Source organism: Sinocyclocheilus grahami, unplaced genomic scaffold (genome assembly GCF_001515645.1).
Source record: "Sinocyclocheilus grahami isolate Dianchi unplaced genomic scaffold, SAMN03320097.WGS_v1.1 scaffold16.1, whole genome shotgun sequence".
NCBI lineage: Eukaryota > Metazoa > Chordata > Actinopteri > Cypriniformes > Cyprinidae > Sinocyclocheilus > Sinocyclocheilus grahami.
In genome coordinates this window covers 5,106,236-5,125,346 of record NW_015505195.1, presented here as the reverse complement: position 1 = coordinate 5,125,346, position 19,111 = coordinate 5,106,236, and the positions used below count along the sequence as shown (strand labels likewise).

Sequence of the window (19,111 nt, the reverse complement as noted above, 5' to 3'; positions counted from 1 at the left end):
ATATGATACTTATAAGTGTGCATTCACATTGGTTGTCAGAGTAACAACACAAACACTATGCACAAGATTTTAGCAATGGATGTTTCTCTAAGGTTTTTCATGAGTGCAGCATCCTCATCTGAAAACATTTGTCGCAGACAATAGCATTAAAAATCAGAAAGGGTGGAATATGCTATATTTATTTGCAACTACCACAGTTAAGTGAACCTTGTGATCTGACCACTCATACTGAGAAGCATTAAAATCTAATTATAATTAGATTTCTGGTGTTTTGCTTGTTCAGAAAAATTAAATTAAATTTAAAAATCAGATTTTTCTGTTATTTGTAAGAACTTGCAGATTTGTTTACAGTAAATATTTCTGTCTCTGGGGACAAATGAATGGCAAAAGTGTAACTAAATATTTCTTAGTTCAGTATTAATAAGGATATTTAAAAAGAACTATGGATTTAAAAAGCAACAAAGAGATTCACAGACATGAGATCTCACATAGGCAAAAGTCTTGCTTCTCTGACTTACTTAGAAATGAAACAGATGTGTGCCTGTGTTCGATTTGCATTTTGTGATATCTGTAGGCATCAATGCAAAAGGTTCAGTAAATATTCCAGAGGACATTTCTCATTCTAAATCTGGATGTGATTAGGCTCTGATTAAACCGACTTTGATTAGTTTATAAACTCAGGTAGATGAGGGATTGCATTAGAGTTCTTTGTTTACCCTAATTAGCCATTGAAGCTGCAGTCACATCAGCCTTTCACTGTGGTGCATGCTGTTCCTATGACAACTGCCTCACTGTCATGGTATGGTATTTAAGAATTCCCCTCCATTGAGACAAAATCTCATCGCATTTCACAGTAAGATTACATTACAAACAGATGGAGGAGGTCATAGAATTTTTTTTTATTTCATTCAAATCTTCTACTAGAACATAATGAACTTGTGTTTGTAAAAATGTACCCTGTTTTCCTACCTCTCTTACTGTGTCCCTGCATGTGGTTATATGTGAGAGTGTCACAAGCTTGCATCTGACTTGCTCTGGAAAAAAAATAGGTCATCCTTAAAACAAAAAGGGTGCAGTCAACATAGCAACCGTCTGCTGTTTTTTTATTGGCTGACTTGTTTCCATAGTAACAGGTTAACCTTGAGGCTGCAGTCAGCAGACCAGTTTGTTGTCTAGGCGAATCCAGTATGTATGAAGAGCTCTGCTATGTCAAGATGTCACCCATGTTTTAGATCTCCAGCAACACTGAAGAAAGGGTCTGCATGTTGTATTAAACTAGTGAGAATACAACAGTCTCTATAGGAGTCTATACAATGTCAGCATTGTACAGTGCCTTCAAATGTATTCACCCCCTTTGAATTATTCCACATTAAATATTTTCGGGGGAATGGTCATATGTAACATAACATGTATTGTACTGCCATTTCAAAATGTGGAGAGAAGTAAAAATTTTAAGGCAGTGTTTCCAAACTTTTCTGTCTTAGGTACTCCCAGAGCCCCATAAGGATCAAGTGCTGTTCTTCTTTAAAGAAACATGCCACTATTTTTGAAAATAATAATCATTTTCCAACTCCCCTAGAGTTAAACAGTTGAGTTTTACCGTTTACGAAGCCATTCAGCCGATCTCCGGGTCTGGCGGTAGCACTTTTAGCTGTAGCTTAGCATAGATCATTGAATCTGATTAGACCGTTAGCATCTCGCTCAAAAATGACCAAAGAGTTTCGATATTTTTCCTATTTAAAACTTGACTCTTCTGTAGTTACATCGTGTACTAAGACCGAAGGAAAATGAAATGTTGCGATTTTCTAGGCCGATATTGCTAGGAACTATACTTTCATTCCAGCGTAATAATCAAGGAACTTTGCTGCAGTACCATGGGTGCAGCAGGCGCAATGATATTACGCAGCGCCTAAAAATAGTCCCCAGCTAGGTAATAGGAAAAATATCAAAACTCTTTGGTCATTTTTGAGCGAGATGCTAACGGTCTAGAAATTGTCTTTTTTTATCCTTTTGTTTGTCATATTTGTTTCCTTGGTCAGTGTCTGTGGGTTTCCATCTGCTGTTGTAGGCCATAAGGACCTTTGAAATAACTGAAATAGTTTGGTGAAGTGATACTGAACTGTAATGTGGTCAACAGACCTGGAACTACTTCATAGCTGTGGGTTTACTTTATTTTCTTTAACAACTTCTAACTATCTCTTGGTTATTCATTATTCCATTCCAACTGAATTTTTTCAATTCATTATCTTTTATTAAGATGGTAGATTGTCTCTAAACTCTTAAATGAACAACAAATGTTTCCCAAATGCATTTTAGTTCCATAGTTGCATTTTGAATGTCCTTACTGAACATGCAAAATCACAATGAGACAGGAGGAGTGAAGTACTGCCCCCTGTTGTTAATGTTGCAGCAGCACATGTGAAAAAAACTTCCACCCTGCTCCCTCTGAGCTACCTCAAGAATGATCAAATAGAAATAGAAATTGTAGAGTTTGTTAAATTGAGGGAAATAAACAATGCATTTAAATGATTGAGGCATTATCAAGTGTTTTTAACAAATAATTTTATGTTGAATGTGTAAAACCAATAAACAGCCAAATTTGTCCAGCCATTCATTCATTTGTATATTTATACAAATGTACAAATTAATTCTTATTAATGTATAAAAGTGTCCAGTTTGAACATTTTTAACTATTGTGACAGTGTTTCAGGAACAAGCAGTCCTCTAAAATATTGATAATTTTTTTTACTGTTTTAGATCCCATCATGAACATACGGTCATAAAATGAAGTGCTACAAAATACTGCGCCTCATGAGTGTGCTGGCAAATCTATTTTTGTTCCTGGCTGGTTTTATAAAATTACAGTAAGTGTTGATCCTCGCTAGTCACAACTGCTTGAATTGCTTGAACAAAGTGTCAAACCTCTGATGAGCAGCTATGTGGTTGCTATGAAGCACCATCTGTCCCAAAGTAACAATCACCAAAGTCCCCTTCAAGGACAGCAAATATACAGTAACAAGATGTCAGTACATAGTTTAGTTTTTTCTTTATTATATTTAGATACACTACCCTTTAAGAATCTGGGTCAGTAAGAATTTTTGGTAACACTTTTCAATAAGGTCCCATTATTTGACATTAGTAAATGCATTAACTAACAATGAGCAATACATTTGAATACAGTATTTATTAATCTTTGTTAACATTAGTTAATAAAATTCAACTGTTATATTAAAATATATTAGTACATATAAATATATTAGTTCATTAAATATTAACAGATGTAACTTTTAATAATGTATAAGTAAATGCTGAAAATAATATTAACTGAGGTTAATAAAGGCTACAGAAGTATTTTTCATTGTTAGTTTGTTTTAACAAATAAAGTTAAATAATGGAAGCATACTGTAAAGTTTTACTGAATGTTTTTGAAAGACGTCTCTTATGCTCACACATGCTGCATTTATTTGATCCAAAACACAGTACAACACCAAGACTGTGAAATATTATTACAATTTGAAATAACAGTTTCTATTTTAATATATTTTAAGTTATCTATGTAATAGCAAATCTGTTAGTGTCAGTGCTGTCATGTGATCCTTCTGAAATTATTCTGATAACTAATTTGCTGCTCAATAAACCTTTTTTATTATGAATTTTGAAAACAGGTATGCTACTTAATATTTTTGTGGAAACAGGTATACACTTTTACAGAATTCTTTGATGGACAGAAGTTCAAAAGAACAGAATTTATTTGAAATTTACAATAAATTGTAAATGTCTTTACTGCCACTTTTGAGCAATTTAATACATCCTTGCTGAATAAAAGTATTAATTTCTTTATTTAAAAAGCTTAGTGGCCATAAACTTTTGAATGGTAGTGTATCTATGTCAGGAAAACACACCTATGCCTGGAATGACATGAAAGAGGTCATCTAGGCTCTTGTCCACAGCAGTGGTGATGATTTTGACACGAGGAAAGGCGTAAGCCACTGAGTGAACACCCAACTCTGCCATCAGCAGAGACACCAACACAATCTCCCTTTGTCACAATTTGTCACAATCTTCCTTCCCTTGTCTTCCTGGACATCATGGTCCTGTATATACACACACACTAACATTCAACAAATTAAAGCCATTGTATCATTTTCACAATGAATTGTGGCACCTATTTACTTTATTCCCAGAGAAGAGAGTCAAATACATTTTGTGTAAAAGTGTGTGGACTGTACAGCCATCCAGGGTTTGCACTGTTTGTTTTTACATTTTGCAAGGAATGAGGTCGATAGCCACATACCAGCAACACCCTCACTGCCATCATGGCTGCCGCTCCTGTGGAAACAGTGCTGTCCATCAATATCACATGGTCCTCACTGATGTCTCTGGGCAGTCGCAGGTAGTGCAGCTAAATGGGGGGGGGGGAGTCTTAGTTACCACGGAAACAAAGTGAGAAAGAGGGAACCACAGCCACCAAAAAGAATGAAACTGAGGAGTCAGGAGATCTCTGTCACCATGGAGACAGAGACCAACAGGCAAAATGGACATAAAGGGTTTGCTAAGAGCCGAGAAAATAAATACATTTTATTTAAAATACAATACAAGGCCATAAATTTTTTTCTAAAAATATATATTTTTTCTAGAAAGTTGCTAGAATTAGTCCGACTGGAATTTATTAGTAAGATCTTTCTTATAGTACATAAGACAAGAAAGACAGGCTTCATTGTATTTTCAGTCTGTTACTGATATTGTGGGCAGTGATTTGAAGCCTGTTTTACCTCTGGTTCTCCTGATCCAGATTAGTCTGGATCAGAATCTTGCCAATATGGACACAGCTCTCAGAGCAGGTTCCATGGTCTCACCGGCCCAAAGAACGGACACACCTGTGATCTAGGAGACAGGAGGACTTCAAAACCAATATGATTTCAAATTTATGAAAAATACTCCTAATTGTGGAAATTAATGTTCAAATGAACAGACGCACAAATTTACAACTTACCCCCTTATACTCTTGGCCTTGCGGTGTCTGGATGAAACAGGCCTGTAAAAAGAACAGATATTTATGTGATGATACACACAGTACAGATGAGAATATTTTGCTCTGTATGTATTAAGAGAGAGGACAAAAGGTCAGCAAAATATTTATATTAGGGCAGTCATATTTACATTAATACTTAACAAAAACCATATATTTATAATATTTATTTTAAAAAGTACTTTCAAATTAACAGGCAAATGTAGTATGATTAATTATAAAAAATGAAAAATAAAGTGAATCACTTTTTTAACAATTATTCGTGCCAACTGACTTGTATGCTGATTAATTAGATGGCACTTAATGTAATTAATTCCATAAAATTTTACAATCATATAAGTGTTATTCATTGCAGTTAGTTTGATTAATTAACTGGCATATCACATAATTCATTCAAATAAAAATTTTAGTTAAATATTGTAGTGTGACTAACTGCTATTCATTTGATTAATCAACAGGCATATACTGTATAATTAGTTCTGTTCAAATTTTTGTTGATATATATGTGATTATTAGAAATTAATTAGATTAATTAACTGCCATATCATGTAATTAATTAAAATTAATTTTTATTGATATATGTGTGACTAATTGTTACTCATTTGGTACATCACTGAGGATGCGTCCCAGTGCATTCATGAGATGTTTCTTTTTATAGATAATTCAATTAAATGTTTTATTGATATTTGTTATTAGCAATTAATTAGATTAATTAACTGACATGAAGGTCATGCAATTAATTCCATTAAAATTCTAATCAAGCCTTAGTTGTAATTTAAATCACAGATTCAGCTTTGATCGCACAATAATATCAAACTTTGGCAAAAAAGACACTGAGTGGCACACATACACACACGCAAAAAAAACAACAACACCCACACACCTTGGAGGGCAAGAAATACAGTGCATGTTCAATAAGCAACCGCATCAGTCTCTTTGAGTAGAAGATGAACTCGTCACAGCTAGTGTCTTTGTTCCTAAAAACAAACAGAAAAATTGAGGAGGAGTACATAAGAGACGCAGAGAAAAGGGTAAAAGCAGGCCAGTGAGTCATTAGCCTGATTCACACATGTGAGGAATTCTGAATGGCAGCCGGAACAGATGAATGGATTCCAAAACACATTTCAACAACAAACATTAACATTTAAAAGTAGGATTTCTTTTGATGTGTTTCATAGAACTGATTCATATGACACTCACTTAATGATGGTGTGGAGACCGCGGACCTGTGGTGTGCTTTCCAACACACTGAGAGTCTGAGGAAGCGGCTGGGACTGATGGGCCGTGGCCAGGAGCGCCCTGTGTGTGCGTGCATATGAAAGAGAAGAGACATAAAGCAAATCAGCACTGTCAAAGAGAAAAAGATGACTCAAATACAAATGAAAGCCACTTGTACACCAGTCCATGACATTTCTAACAGTGTCACTAAAGGATCTATGTGGGCAGTTTTTCTTAATTTGAAAACATAATCATGGGTTATAGTTCTGCATAAATAAATACACAAACATACACAACTAGCCCAAGTCTATGTATAGTTGGCTAAGGCTAGTTGTCACACTTTTTACTCCAGAGAATATTTTTGAAAAAGTACATATCTTCATAGAGCGTAAATTTGTGTTTATGTATGAGGGTGTGTGTGAGAAAGAGGAAAGACTTCTCTATCTGACACTAATCTCACGCTGCCGAGAGAATGCATGCAACAGAACAGAGTTGAAAGATCAGTGAAAACCAGTGAAAGAGAAAGAGTGAGCAGACTGAGAGTGTGAGAGAAATGATCTGTCTTGGGTAAGTGCCACAAGGACAACTGTTTACTCACATTTTCCCTAAATTCACAGGCAGAGGGCGCCGTTTCAATGTGTAGTGTGTAAAAATATGAAGGAAGCTGGTCTATTCAACATCAGTGTTAATTTTGACAGCAAATTTTGATTTAGTCTTAGTCATAGTCTTTTGACTAAAATGGCATTTAGTTTTAGTCATATTTTAATCATCTGAATAGTTTTAGTCGACTAAATATCACAAGATTTTAGTCGACTAAATCTACAGTAGATTTAGTCTGCTAAAATCTAATGGGTTTAGTTAGTGTAATGCATTTATTAAGCATTTCTCTAAAATTTCCAAACTCATTATATAAGTTTGATATTAAGGTTTTATAATGCAATATAGACACAGATTTAACTGTTGTGACACACAACATGCCTTTATATTAAAATTAAATAAAACCACTTCTCATTAAGAAATAAGAACATAGTCCTCCTTTCAATGAAATACCAATGGTTATATAATATTCATTCTTTATAACGACTTACCACATTTTTCATTCTTTCAAGCAGACATATATATTTATGTAAATAAAATTAGATTAGATTAATCCTTATTAGGGTTACTAAAGTCATTCAGTCAAGAGCAGTGAGTGATTTTCTCTCTTTCTTTTGTTGCTTGATTAACATCAATGACACAGACAACAACAACTAATTAGGCTACTGTCCCTTTAAAACTGAATGCAAGGGTGCATTATACTGATACACATCCGATATTCTCCCAACTGTTTACGATCACTTAAGACCTAACCCAGTGTGTTTTCGTGAATACTCGTCAAAACAGCCAATTCGACATCATTTTGTGTGTATTTCTCCATTCATGCGACGCGAAAGAGAACTGAATTCATTACTCGTCTGCTGTGTCTGTGAGAGGCACTTTTCTGTGTGCGCGCAGAAAACCAGACCGATTTGAGTTCTCTTTTGCATTGTCATGCTTTTCAAATTATCCATATGTCTGCGCTTCTCTTACTCCCAGATATTGACATTTTTGAATGTTTTTTGGGACGTGCAGCAAGCGTATGCTAGCTTATGTCCCGCCGGTCAGATCAATAGGCTGTTACTGTTCAAATGTGCACAGCTAACCTCCCAACCACGCAGGAGATTCATTCTGACTGGATCTCTTCGTCCCACCCTAACATTTTCGTCTCGTTTTTAGTTGTTGACGAAAATGACAATAGATTTTCGTCATAGTTTTGTCATTCAAAACAAGTTTTTCTTTCGTTATGGTCTCGTTTTCGTCTGTGAAAAAATGTGGTTGACCAAAATTATTCGTCAACGAAACTGTTCAGCACTGCAGAAATGGTACTTGACTGGAATGCTTATATTGTATTATTTTACCCATTGTATATTCTACCAATGATTAAGTGCTAAATGAGTTTTGTCAAGCAGGGCACTGTGAGCTCCTTTATAAATACAGTCTGTGTTTATGATTACTACTACCCAGTGATTTTTAAGTTGAAATTGTGTAACAATGACTGTAAAATATGTATTTTAGGTAAGGGAATGGCATATTTGAGTTTTAAATTTTGGGATAGGGCTATTGGGCTATTTTTAATTAGTCACTGTGTTAGTTTTGCTTTGGAGATCTGGCAACCCTGCTGCAACATGCCCCTTAGATTTTAAAAATGAAACAGGGGAAACCTACACAAGTACACTAAAACATTTCAGGTTTACATAATGAACTAAGCTGTTAAAAAGTTTTTATTTTAAATTTTTTTTTTAAATATCTTGTCTAGGGTGGACTACCAATGTGACCACAAAAATAGGTGCATAACTTCTCCTGGGCTGGAAGAATGGACAAGATTAGTTCACAGGACACTACCGTAATTCCCTTTTTCACTCACCTCTTCTAGCTGGCTGTGAACATGCTGAACAATCAGGTCAATGGCCACCATGTTGCCTCCACCTGTGTGTGAAGGAGAGAAATTAATAAATGTAACATCTGCTAACTGCAATTATTCACTGCAGAAATGCATATATGCTGAACTCACCACGTGGAACTACAATGTCTGCAAGTCTCACGGTGGGTTTCGATATACTGCTCAAAGGCTGGTTTTACAAATTTATTGTATTATTTAATGACACCCTCAATGTCTCGTCCTCTTCTCTGTGATGTCCCTCCTCAGCCGCCTTATCAGCCGGATATCTGAATCTGTATCTACAAAAATCTTAATGTCCATCAGCTGCAAAAAAAAAAAAGAAAGAGAGAGAGAGAGATGACTTACCAACAGAAAGTTTAAGACTGAAGAAATATTATGCTTTCAGTTGAAGATATAGTGACAGATATTTTTACACTCAGACCAAGATCAAAATGTAAGTAATCAATATTTGCAATTACTTTAGTAATCAATATAAACAAAATAGAAAATGTGTACATTTTAAATGCATTTACCTGCAAAATGTTAATTTTGTCAACTTTTAGGAGCACATTAGCATATAGATCCTATTCCTGTTCTATTCAATATGGACTAAAAGCCACAAAAGTCAAATTTTGATTTCATGTGATCCCTTTAAGATGAATTTGTGATAAATGGTCCCTCAACATCTCCCTTACTTCATCACCAAAACATTTTTATCACTTACTTTGCTTTGAATTTTTATCAGTATTTACGAAACATTCAGAAACCGCAACATTTCATCATACCTGCAAGAGCTCTTTGTCTGCAAAGGACAAGATGCCTTCAAAGATAATGACGCTAGCACCATAGACATTTTTCTGGAAGAGTATGAAATGAAAAACCAAAGACCATCAAACAAACTGAAATCTTTTCCATGCCACTATTATAAATTATGACTATATCTGGTGCAAATATTTTTTATATACTTCTGGAAAGTATGTGAAACATCTGCCACACACACTCACCCAGTCTTTCTGGCGTCCATGTGTAGTGAAGTCATAGACTGGCATCTTTACACTTTTCCCCTGTTTAAGTTTCCGCAGTGTGGTCACAAGCAGCTCAAAGTCAAAAGCTCCTGGATGGTCAAAGTTATAGTCATTGCTGGCAGCCAGAGTTTGTTCCTCTGGAGACAGGACCTGCAGATGGGTAACATAAAGGTTGCATGTTTGATCACTGGTGGGGGCGACACAGACACCAGAAAGATCACAATCCTGCCCTATCACCATATGTGCTTTAACAGCAACGCAAGGGATACTATTTTATTCTGATCACATACACCATGGCATCTGAGGCTGTTATTAATATGTGAGTATTTGTGAAAACATGTCAGAGGCTACATAAAATTAAAATAAAATAAAAAGGCATAGTTCGTCCAAATGTGAAAATTCTGTAATTTACTCATGTTGTATTAAATCCTTATCTTGTTGTTTTTTGTCTGAGGAACACGAAAGTGAAATAAAACATACAGCAAGACCAGTGTAGTCTGATTCGAGAACGAATGTCTCTGAGCCGGTTAGTGAATTAACAACAGTTAACAACTAACAACAACCAGTTTAATCCGAATCCTGAACGGATGAGTAACCATACAGTATAAAATAATAATTATTTTTTCTTTTATTAGTCTTTTATTGATATTTCAAGTTATCTAAAGTCTGATACTGATAGGTGCTGACTGCAGGGAGGAGTCTGTCCAAAGAGTCTTCACCACTTCCATTGGACCAAAAAAGAGAATTATTTTGATCTTAGTTTTGGTTTTTAGTAATCTTGGTTCATTTAAATTTCAATCATTTTTAATACATTATTAAAATCAAATGTTGTATCTGTTAATATTATTTAATGGACCTGAGCTAAATGTATTACTCGTGCAGCTTTCTAAACCATGTTGATGATCTACTCTTTAATTGCATATGTCACTCAAATGAGTGGACAAAACGGCATTTAATTAACCTTTTAAATACTAAAAAGTCCATTTAATAACTTACCCTCCATCTGTACGGAGTGCCCAGCAGCCTGATATTCCCAGTAGCCCCTCACTGCAGAAAAACGATCCAGGGGGGCGGGGTTGGATCCACATCTAGTTGGTGGAGATAATACATTTTTTTTTCAAGTATTCATATTTCTGTCTGAAAAATTACCCAAAATATATCACCTTGCACACAGGGGCATATCCAAATTTTTGATTCAAATGCTCTAGAAAAAGAGCGTACTCTCCCTAATACTACTAAATGCAAGCAACAAGTCATAATTTACAGTCGCTTTTGGCTATTAAAAAACAATTTTTGTTTAGGTCAAGGAGAAACTAAAGAGATATTATTTGTGACTTGCTTTCATTTTGAGAGAGAGATTAAGAAAGAGAAAGAAAAAATCTCTGAGCTGGCCACCTGCCAGACACCTACACTATGAAACTCTATAAAAGCAAAATATAACTATATATTCATGTATATTTTATAAAAAGAATGTGTATGGTCAATTAAAATATCGGTCATAGGACCTGGTAGACCTATTGTAAAGAATTATTACATACACCACAATATATTTTGATGCACAAGTCTATTAAATAGACATCTCAAAGGTCAAATCTCGGTTAGTGATCAGTTAGGATGTGATCTCTCCATGGTGCACTAATGGAAACACATGTAGCGTCAGGAGGGAGACCTCAGTCTATAGTTCTTTATAATAATATTATCATTAGCGCGCGGTAGTCACCTGCTGAAACTGGGGTAGGAGGGAAGAAGGAAGGAGGTTAACTATGATTTACTTTCCTATTATGAATTTTTTTCATCATCAGAAAGATGAAACGTTACATTCCACAGTATGAATAACCATTCCATAACATGCCAAAAATGATTATTAATTGGCTCGATGTGGGTCAACAGATAGTAACGTCAGAGGTGCACCTGCGTCAAAACCAGGCCAGGGGTAGGCAAGTTCGGTCCTAGAAAGCCGCAGTCCTGCAGAGTTCAGCTCAAACCCTGAAATTTTTTTTAACTTGCCTACCCCTGATCTAGGCTATAGCCTATGTTTGTAGAATGGGTGGACCGCAGGGTGAGCGTGATTTCACCAAGTACAAGATGTTCCTGGATCAACATCCTTGTTGATCCTGGAACATCATTCCAATCAACCAATCAGAATTGAGAGATAACTTTCAGGAAATGTCAGTTTTAGGCTTACAATCAGGATTAGGTGCTTCTACACCCTTGTTAATCAGCTGTCATTTCACTCTGATTTTAGGAATAAATTATGTGTAAGTTTGGGTTAAGTCTGTATTTTTGGACAGTAATGTTGATCCAGGATCAACAAAAGATGTTTTGGAACATGGAACATGGACCGCAGACAGCTGTATTGTGATACCTGTTCGATCGGCTTGAGTTTTTCCTCCTGAACTCCATCTTACACGTAACTCTCCGCTCATATACGACTCGCTGTGAAGCTACACTCTCAGCTGTTAATACCTCACGATACGAATTATGGGAAATGTAGTTTCGGCCCACTCTTTTTTTTCAGTGAAAACTGTTGCCTGTAAGATACCAGTGCACTTCCTACAGTATTAGAAGAATGTTTCTGCCTAACTTTGACAGGAAATTTATAATCAAATCTAATATATCACAAGCTGAGTCATGGTGTCACAACACTTAATCCAAATTAAGGAATCAGACTCCTTTCATTACTTGAAATAATACATCAAACTCTCCACAAAATAACGCACGAATACAGTTTTATGCAGTTTTGCGTGTCCCAAACCACTTTCAGGTTCTCACACCATATCATCCTGATGTTTTGACATGGGTTTTTTGAATGGTCTTTTGGGCAAGTCCACACTTGAGACTTTTTTAGGCTCCAATGCAGCATGTCATCTGTTTTTTAATTTTCATCTGCAATTCTCAGACACTTACAGAGCTTTGTAATTTACACAACATAAACACAGCTTTTTGTGGCCAAAGGTATTTATCATTTCAGCATAAATGCTGTCGTCATTGTCACATGGGGAACTAGTTTGGACACATTTGATCTTTTTGTTCCAAGAAACAAAAACATCTTAAGTTAAAAAACAACTATAGCTGTCACAAAACTAAAACAGGCCGTCCAGTTGGACTCACAGTACAAATGCAGGTTTAATTCATTTAGGTTCATATCTAACGTGAAATGAGTCCTGAAACACCTGTAGGAACTGGACACAATTTGCTTACGTAGAACCACAATCTTGACCGGCACGTTTGAGGGCACGTCTGGCAAAGTCACATTCCAGCAGAAAATAGCTAGCAAGCTTGCTTCTGTGGGTGAAAGCTCATAATATAGCTTTTAATACAGCAATTTCTGACAGTATTACCAGACATCATTGTAGAAGGTCTTGTAGACTTTAAAGTGGAACTGAGTTTTTACAAAATCCAGGAAGCTTTGGTACAGCCAGCTAAGTTCGCCTTTATCAGATATAAAGATTCAAGATTCCTCTGCATTTTGTTTGCATTTCGAAGCAGATTTGGGGTTGATAAATCATGGGTGCACATGAAAGCTCCTTGTGTAGATCTCATTTGATATGAGTTTTCTATACGTGTAGCGAGAATGTGGGGGTTGAGCTGTATAACTGAAACCTGTCCCCGTGTCCCAGTCCATGACAGCTCCAGTCAAATGTGTCTGGCCTCAGCCTGACCAAACACACTGATGTCCCTTCAGAATGCAGCTAGTCTGGTAGAACTGCCCTACGCATGGTTGAAGCTATGACAGGTTTCCGGATAGCCCTGGAAAAGAAAGGGAAAGTGAGGGATGGAGAGAAAAAGCATGAATGAGTGAATGAATCTAAAATGTCTCAGAGTAGCTCTCCAATGGCAACCTACACACATATCAGTACTATATGGTGGACATCAAAATTGAGGAATCAGTTTTCTCTCTGGGTTTGGGTTTTTAATATACACCATGGTTCAAAAGTCTGGGGTCAATAAGATTTTTTTTAATGTATACTTTAAGGATTATACTTTTGTTTTTAACTTTCTTTTCATCAAAGAATCTTGAAAAATATTAAGCAGCACAATTGTTTCAACATTGATAATAATAAGAAATGTTTCTTGAGCACAAAATCAGCATCTTGGGATGATTTCTGTTTTGTCCTTACAGGAGTAAAATCATATTTTTTAAATATATATTAAAACAGAAAATAGTGGTTTTAAATTGCAATAATATTGCACAATATTACTGTTTTTGCTGTATTTTTGATCAAATAAATGCAGACTTGGCAAGTATAAGAGATTTCTTTCAAAAACATGTTCAAAATCTTACCGACCCCAAACTTGGGACTATCAACAAGCAACCCATTTCTTAGAATTTGTATTTGTCGCAACTAACTGTTCATCAAATTACAGTCATAAATGTTCATAAATACATAAATTTCATACTGTGAGCACAATGATTATATTGTTCTAATGACTGCCCTAGTTTTATATTTTCCTTAAGGTTTATTCATCGGACATAACGCAATAGTGGATAGAAAAAAAGATGTAGTCAACTAAACACAATGTAAATGTTTCCTAAATATTATTTTAATCACTTCTTTTGGTTTACGTTGTTGGAAAGGGTGTCCCTTGCAAGAGGATCAACATATTTGGGCATCCCTGCCAACAAAAAATGTAAAAACCCCTGCACTAAAGCAAAAAATAAAGCTGCTAGGCAGACATAAATAGGCACAAATACACCAAACCGCCATAACGTTCATTTTCCATTATGCAAACTTTATTGCTTTTAGGTCCTGTCACCTGCTGCAGAATATTTCTTCCTCATTTTTGCTCTTTATTCTCACACACACCTCTGCTTAGCAGCTGTAAGTTGCGCCCTTCCTCTTGTACTTGTAGTTGTAGAACCTGCTGGAGAAGCTCTTGTCTCAGAGTCTCCTGAACCAAACCCATCCGCTCTAACTTCTCGCCATTCAATCTCAAGAGAGCACGACCTGACAAAGACAAAGTGACAGAGAGAGAGAGACAATTTCAGTAGACATGAGCTCTTTGGAAACACACAAGCTCTGCAGCCTCTACATTATGTATGCACAGTTTTGCTGGCAGCTATAAACAAGTTACAGCATTGGGTTATTATCTCCGTGTTCCCAGTGATTTTTGCATATGTGACTATGGTAACATGATGTGTGGAACTGCTGCCTGAGGGCATAGGCCGCCCCGGGTTCATTTCCCACTTTGTTTCCAACTGAGCCTCTCGTGCTGTGACTCTAAACACTTAAGTCCACAGCCTGGCAGAAAAAACACTGCATTTGTCTTTTGTCCTCATATTTTTGAACTCCCTATATTCTTTTTCTCTCGATTTCCTTTTCTATGGATCTCATCCAGGGTGTCTGTGATCTTGATGCTTTGTGTCCACTGAGAGAGAAGAGAGGATTTGTGAGGGACGTAAAGTCACACGGGACCCTAGTGAGTGTGTGCTCAAGCAGTGAGTGGGAGAAGCAGCTGTCTAAGCGCCAGTGTGTGAGCGGGACCCCGTGACATGCTCAGACATGAGTCGCATATTCACACTATAATTCTACAAACCCTAGAAAAACATGGTAAAATAATAATGAAGGATATCAGTATGGCCAGCGAGTCCTAGCTTCAAAAAATCCAACTGGCTGCAGATTTCCCCATTGATGGCCAATAGAAAATACTCATTTATTTCAAAAGATTGTGTCAGTAAAATTAAATGTTTTTGAAAGTTTCTTATGCTCACTAAGGTTGCATTAATTTGATCAAAAATACAGCAAAATTATAATATTGTGAAATATTATTAAAATGTAAAAAAATTTCTATTTTAATTTATTTTGAAAATGTATTCCTGTGATGGCAAAGCTAAATTATTAGCAGCCATGTCACATGATCCTTCAGAAATCATTCTAAGATTTGGTGCTCAAGAAATATTTCATTATTATAAATTCATTAAACATTATTATAATTTCATCAAACATTATTATCAAAGTTTTTGCTGTTTAATATTTTTGTGGAAACTGTTCAACTTTTTTCAGGATCATCTGATGAACAGAAAGTTGAAAAGAACAGAATTTATTTAAATTAGAATTTTTTTGTCACAATGCAAGTCTTTACTGCCACTTTTTATTAAATTAACGCACCTTGCTGAATAAAAATATTAATTGTGCTGTAGATCTCTAATATTATTATATGACATTATATATGGCAGTAGATATATTTTCCAGTGCCCGATTCTTTTTGTAGGCACTTAAAAGCTTGAAATTGACACATTTTTCTTGTTTTTCACAGCTCAGGCAAGTAGCTAATGAAAGCTTTGGGACTGTACATGTTCCTGTATCATGAAGGAAAATCATACATGTCTCAGATGAATGGCTCAAAAACAAAACTAAGTGTCCATGGGCATTGATGGCAGATTTCTAATCTCATACTTTTGAGGGTTCTGTGCCAATACTAAAACATTAAAATTTTTCTAGAATATTGAAAATGGAGCATGAAAGAGTAAAGCACTGTAATTTCAGGGGTTGAGAATGAAAAGGTAGCAGCTCTTTGACAAGAGACGTATTTTTGGAAAAGTAGATGAGCACTGGTTGGCTGACCTTCAGCTAAAATGGTAATGCTTCTGTCATACCATATGAGATATAGTAGATGTGTTGGTGTCAAGGGATTGGTCTAACTGCTGCGCAAGCAGTACCTTTTAAAAGGTGATTTTGTGCAGGGTCACTGTGATGTGAGATTTTACACCGAATACAATTCCATATGAATAATAATAGCTAACACATTAAAATCATATTTGGATATTTAATTATATACAATAACTACAATAGTTCTTTTGTTTTACATTGGATAACACACCTGTAATGGCGTGGTGGGAGAAGGCTTCAACATAGGTCAAGTAGTTGTGTGGACAGTGCTTCTTCAACCATCTGCACACATCCTGCTGAGACCACAGAACCACTGGCCTGGAGAGACACGGCAAGGTGGGGCTGGTGTGGTAAACAGAGTAAGATTCACCTGAACGTAACTGAAAGAGAAAGAAATAGAGCATGGGAAAGAGAGAGAGATAGGGAAACTCATTTAAATATGCATTTCACAGAGAAGTGGCATAGAAAAGCAAATCTCAAAATGTGACTGAATTGTATGCATCCTTCTGGAGTCCTACCATGTATGAATGCACAACATTTTATAGCACTACTAATTTTAAACCATTCTCCAGCAGAATTTTAAAAAAAAAGAATATAAACAGATAAATAGCTCTCTTTCCTGTTAAGACCTCTGGGAAATATACATGTTTTGTTTTTTTTTAAATAACGGTGTTCCAGGTCATGCACCGGTAGTGATTAAGATGGATGTTTTCATCTTACACATCCATCTGATAAAAAAAAAAGAATATAAACAGATAAATAGCTCTCTTTCCTGTTAAGACCTCTGGGAAATATACATGTTTTTTTTTTTTTTAAATAACGGTGTTCCAGGTCATGCACCGGTAGTGATTAAGATGGATGTTTTCATCTTACACATCCATCTGATTGGCTGCCTAACGGACGCGGCCATGATTCTGCACACTGAGCTGTATAAATGAAGGCCATTCTAGAATGATTAGCATTCGTTACAATGGCTGCGCTAGTGACATGAGCCACAATAACACTCGCTCGACCTTCATCACACTTTCATATGATCACAGACTAATTATACAAAACCATCCTGCAAAGATAATTCCAGCTAATCATCCACATTTAGAGCCAGTGAGAGTACATGAGGGCTAATGAAACTGAGTTTAATGTATCTGTGACATACAATATTATGATGTTTGTTTACTGTGACACCAAAAAAGCATTGCTAATATTTAAACTACAGTTCAGAAGATTGGGGTCAGAAAGATTTTTCTTTTTTTTTAAGAAATGAATTATTTTATTTAGCGAAGACACAATCAATTGATCAAAAGTGACAGTGAAGACATTAATAAGGTTGCAAAAGATTTTATATGGTTACAAATGATTTTTTATTTCAAATGCTTTCTATTCATTAAAGAATCCTGAAAAAAAAGGTATAATGGTTTTTACAAAAATATTTAGCAGCACAACTGTTGTCACCATTGATAATAATAATAGTTTCTTGAGATGAAAATCAGAGACTTTTTTAAAAAAACATTAAAAAATCTTTCTGACCCCAAACTTTTGAATGGTACTGTACAGGATTAAAAGCAATATCATAAAACTTCCAAAGTGACCCAAAAAATGGGGTCTGATAGCAGGAAAAGAAAAACAATGCCATGTGCTACTAATAAATATTATGTGCCCTTGTCCATTCACGAGTTCACACTTACTTATAATGAACAAATAACTTGTAAAGGTTATGCGTATTTGTCGTGCTGTCCGGGGAGAGGGCTCCGAGCTCGGTAATTACTCTCGAGCCCGGGGTACTCCCCCTGTCCGGGGAGAGGGGTCCGAGCTCGGGATTAAGCCCGGACCCAGAATGCTCCCCCCGAGTGTTCCTCCCCGTGCTGGGGTAGGAACGGGCTGAAGGTGAGGAGTCGGGGTGGTGGAGGGATGCTAAAGACAGGAGATAATGGAGGTAAGGCTGCTTTGATTATTTATAGAGGTTCTCTCTTGTGCTGATTGGATCGATGGTGTAATTACTGATGATGAACTGGCCGTGTTAATTATCTGCGCGCGCTCCTCCCGAAACTTGTTAATAAAACATCACTTAGTGTTGACACCAAAGAATGTATTCAATCTGACTTATATAATAAATATATTATTTTCATATTACATTTGGCTATTTTCTAATGTAAAATAGGTCGCTGTAAATTATGGGTACTGAAACAAAACTCATCTCATAACATAACTAAGTTTCATTCCCTGTGCTTTGCATATTTTCTTCCCTTTCTTTGGTGTTCCATTTCATTAACTTCTCCCTCTATTTGTTTTGTTTTTCTAAGCCATTTGCCACCATCTGTACCCCATCCTTCAAGTTCATCTTCCATTTTCTTTCTCCTTCACAGTTTTTGCCCTATCTCTACTGCTCTCTCTCTCTTTCTCCCTAAGGCAACTTTCTACTTTATACCTTTGCTGTGTTTGCCCTTGAGGGCAGTGGGGAATTCTTTCTTCTGCAACTGCAGGAATTCGCACACATACATGCATGCATGCATGCACACATATAGGCTGAATAAGTGACTGTTCCACTCAGCTGGTCTTGGGCAGGATGCACATCTCCCCAGAAACTGTCTCTGTAGGGCATAAGAACACTGTGGTCCTAAATAATAGTTCAGACAAAAAAATGATAATTTTCTGAAAATGTACTCACCTTTAGGAAATTCAAGATGTAGATGAGTTTGTTTCTTTTTCGGAACAGATTTGGAGAAATTTAGCTTTACATATGCTCACCCATAGATCCTCTGCAGTGAATGGGAGC

General features: G+C 36.1%; 1 protein-coding gene and 1 pseudogene across 1 annotated transcript; both read right to left on the bottom strand.

Moving 5' to 3' along the window:
• Nucleotides 1-4,205: 4,205 nt before the first annotated feature.
• LOC107550506 (uridine-cytidine kinase-like 1) lies at nucleotides 4,206-10,769 on the bottom strand (annotated as a pseudogene).
• A 2,048-nt stretch (nucleotides 10,770-12,817) lies between these two features.
• LOC107550134 (sterile alpha motif domain-containing protein 10-like) lies at nucleotides 12,818-18,836 on the bottom strand. The gene is made up of 5 exons (XM_016231364.1): nucleotides 18,764-18,836; nucleotides 17,062-17,069; nucleotides 16,553-16,721; nucleotides 14,539-14,679; nucleotides 12,818-13,480 (listed from the first exon to the last, which is right to left on the bottom strand). The coding sequence occupies exons 1-5, from the start codon at nucleotides 18,834-18,836 to the stop codon at nucleotides 13,458-13,460; spliced, it is 414 nt and encodes a 137-aa protein (XP_016086850.1). The 3' UTR covers nucleotides 12,818-13,457.
• Nucleotides 18,837-19,111: the final 275 nt, after the last annotated feature.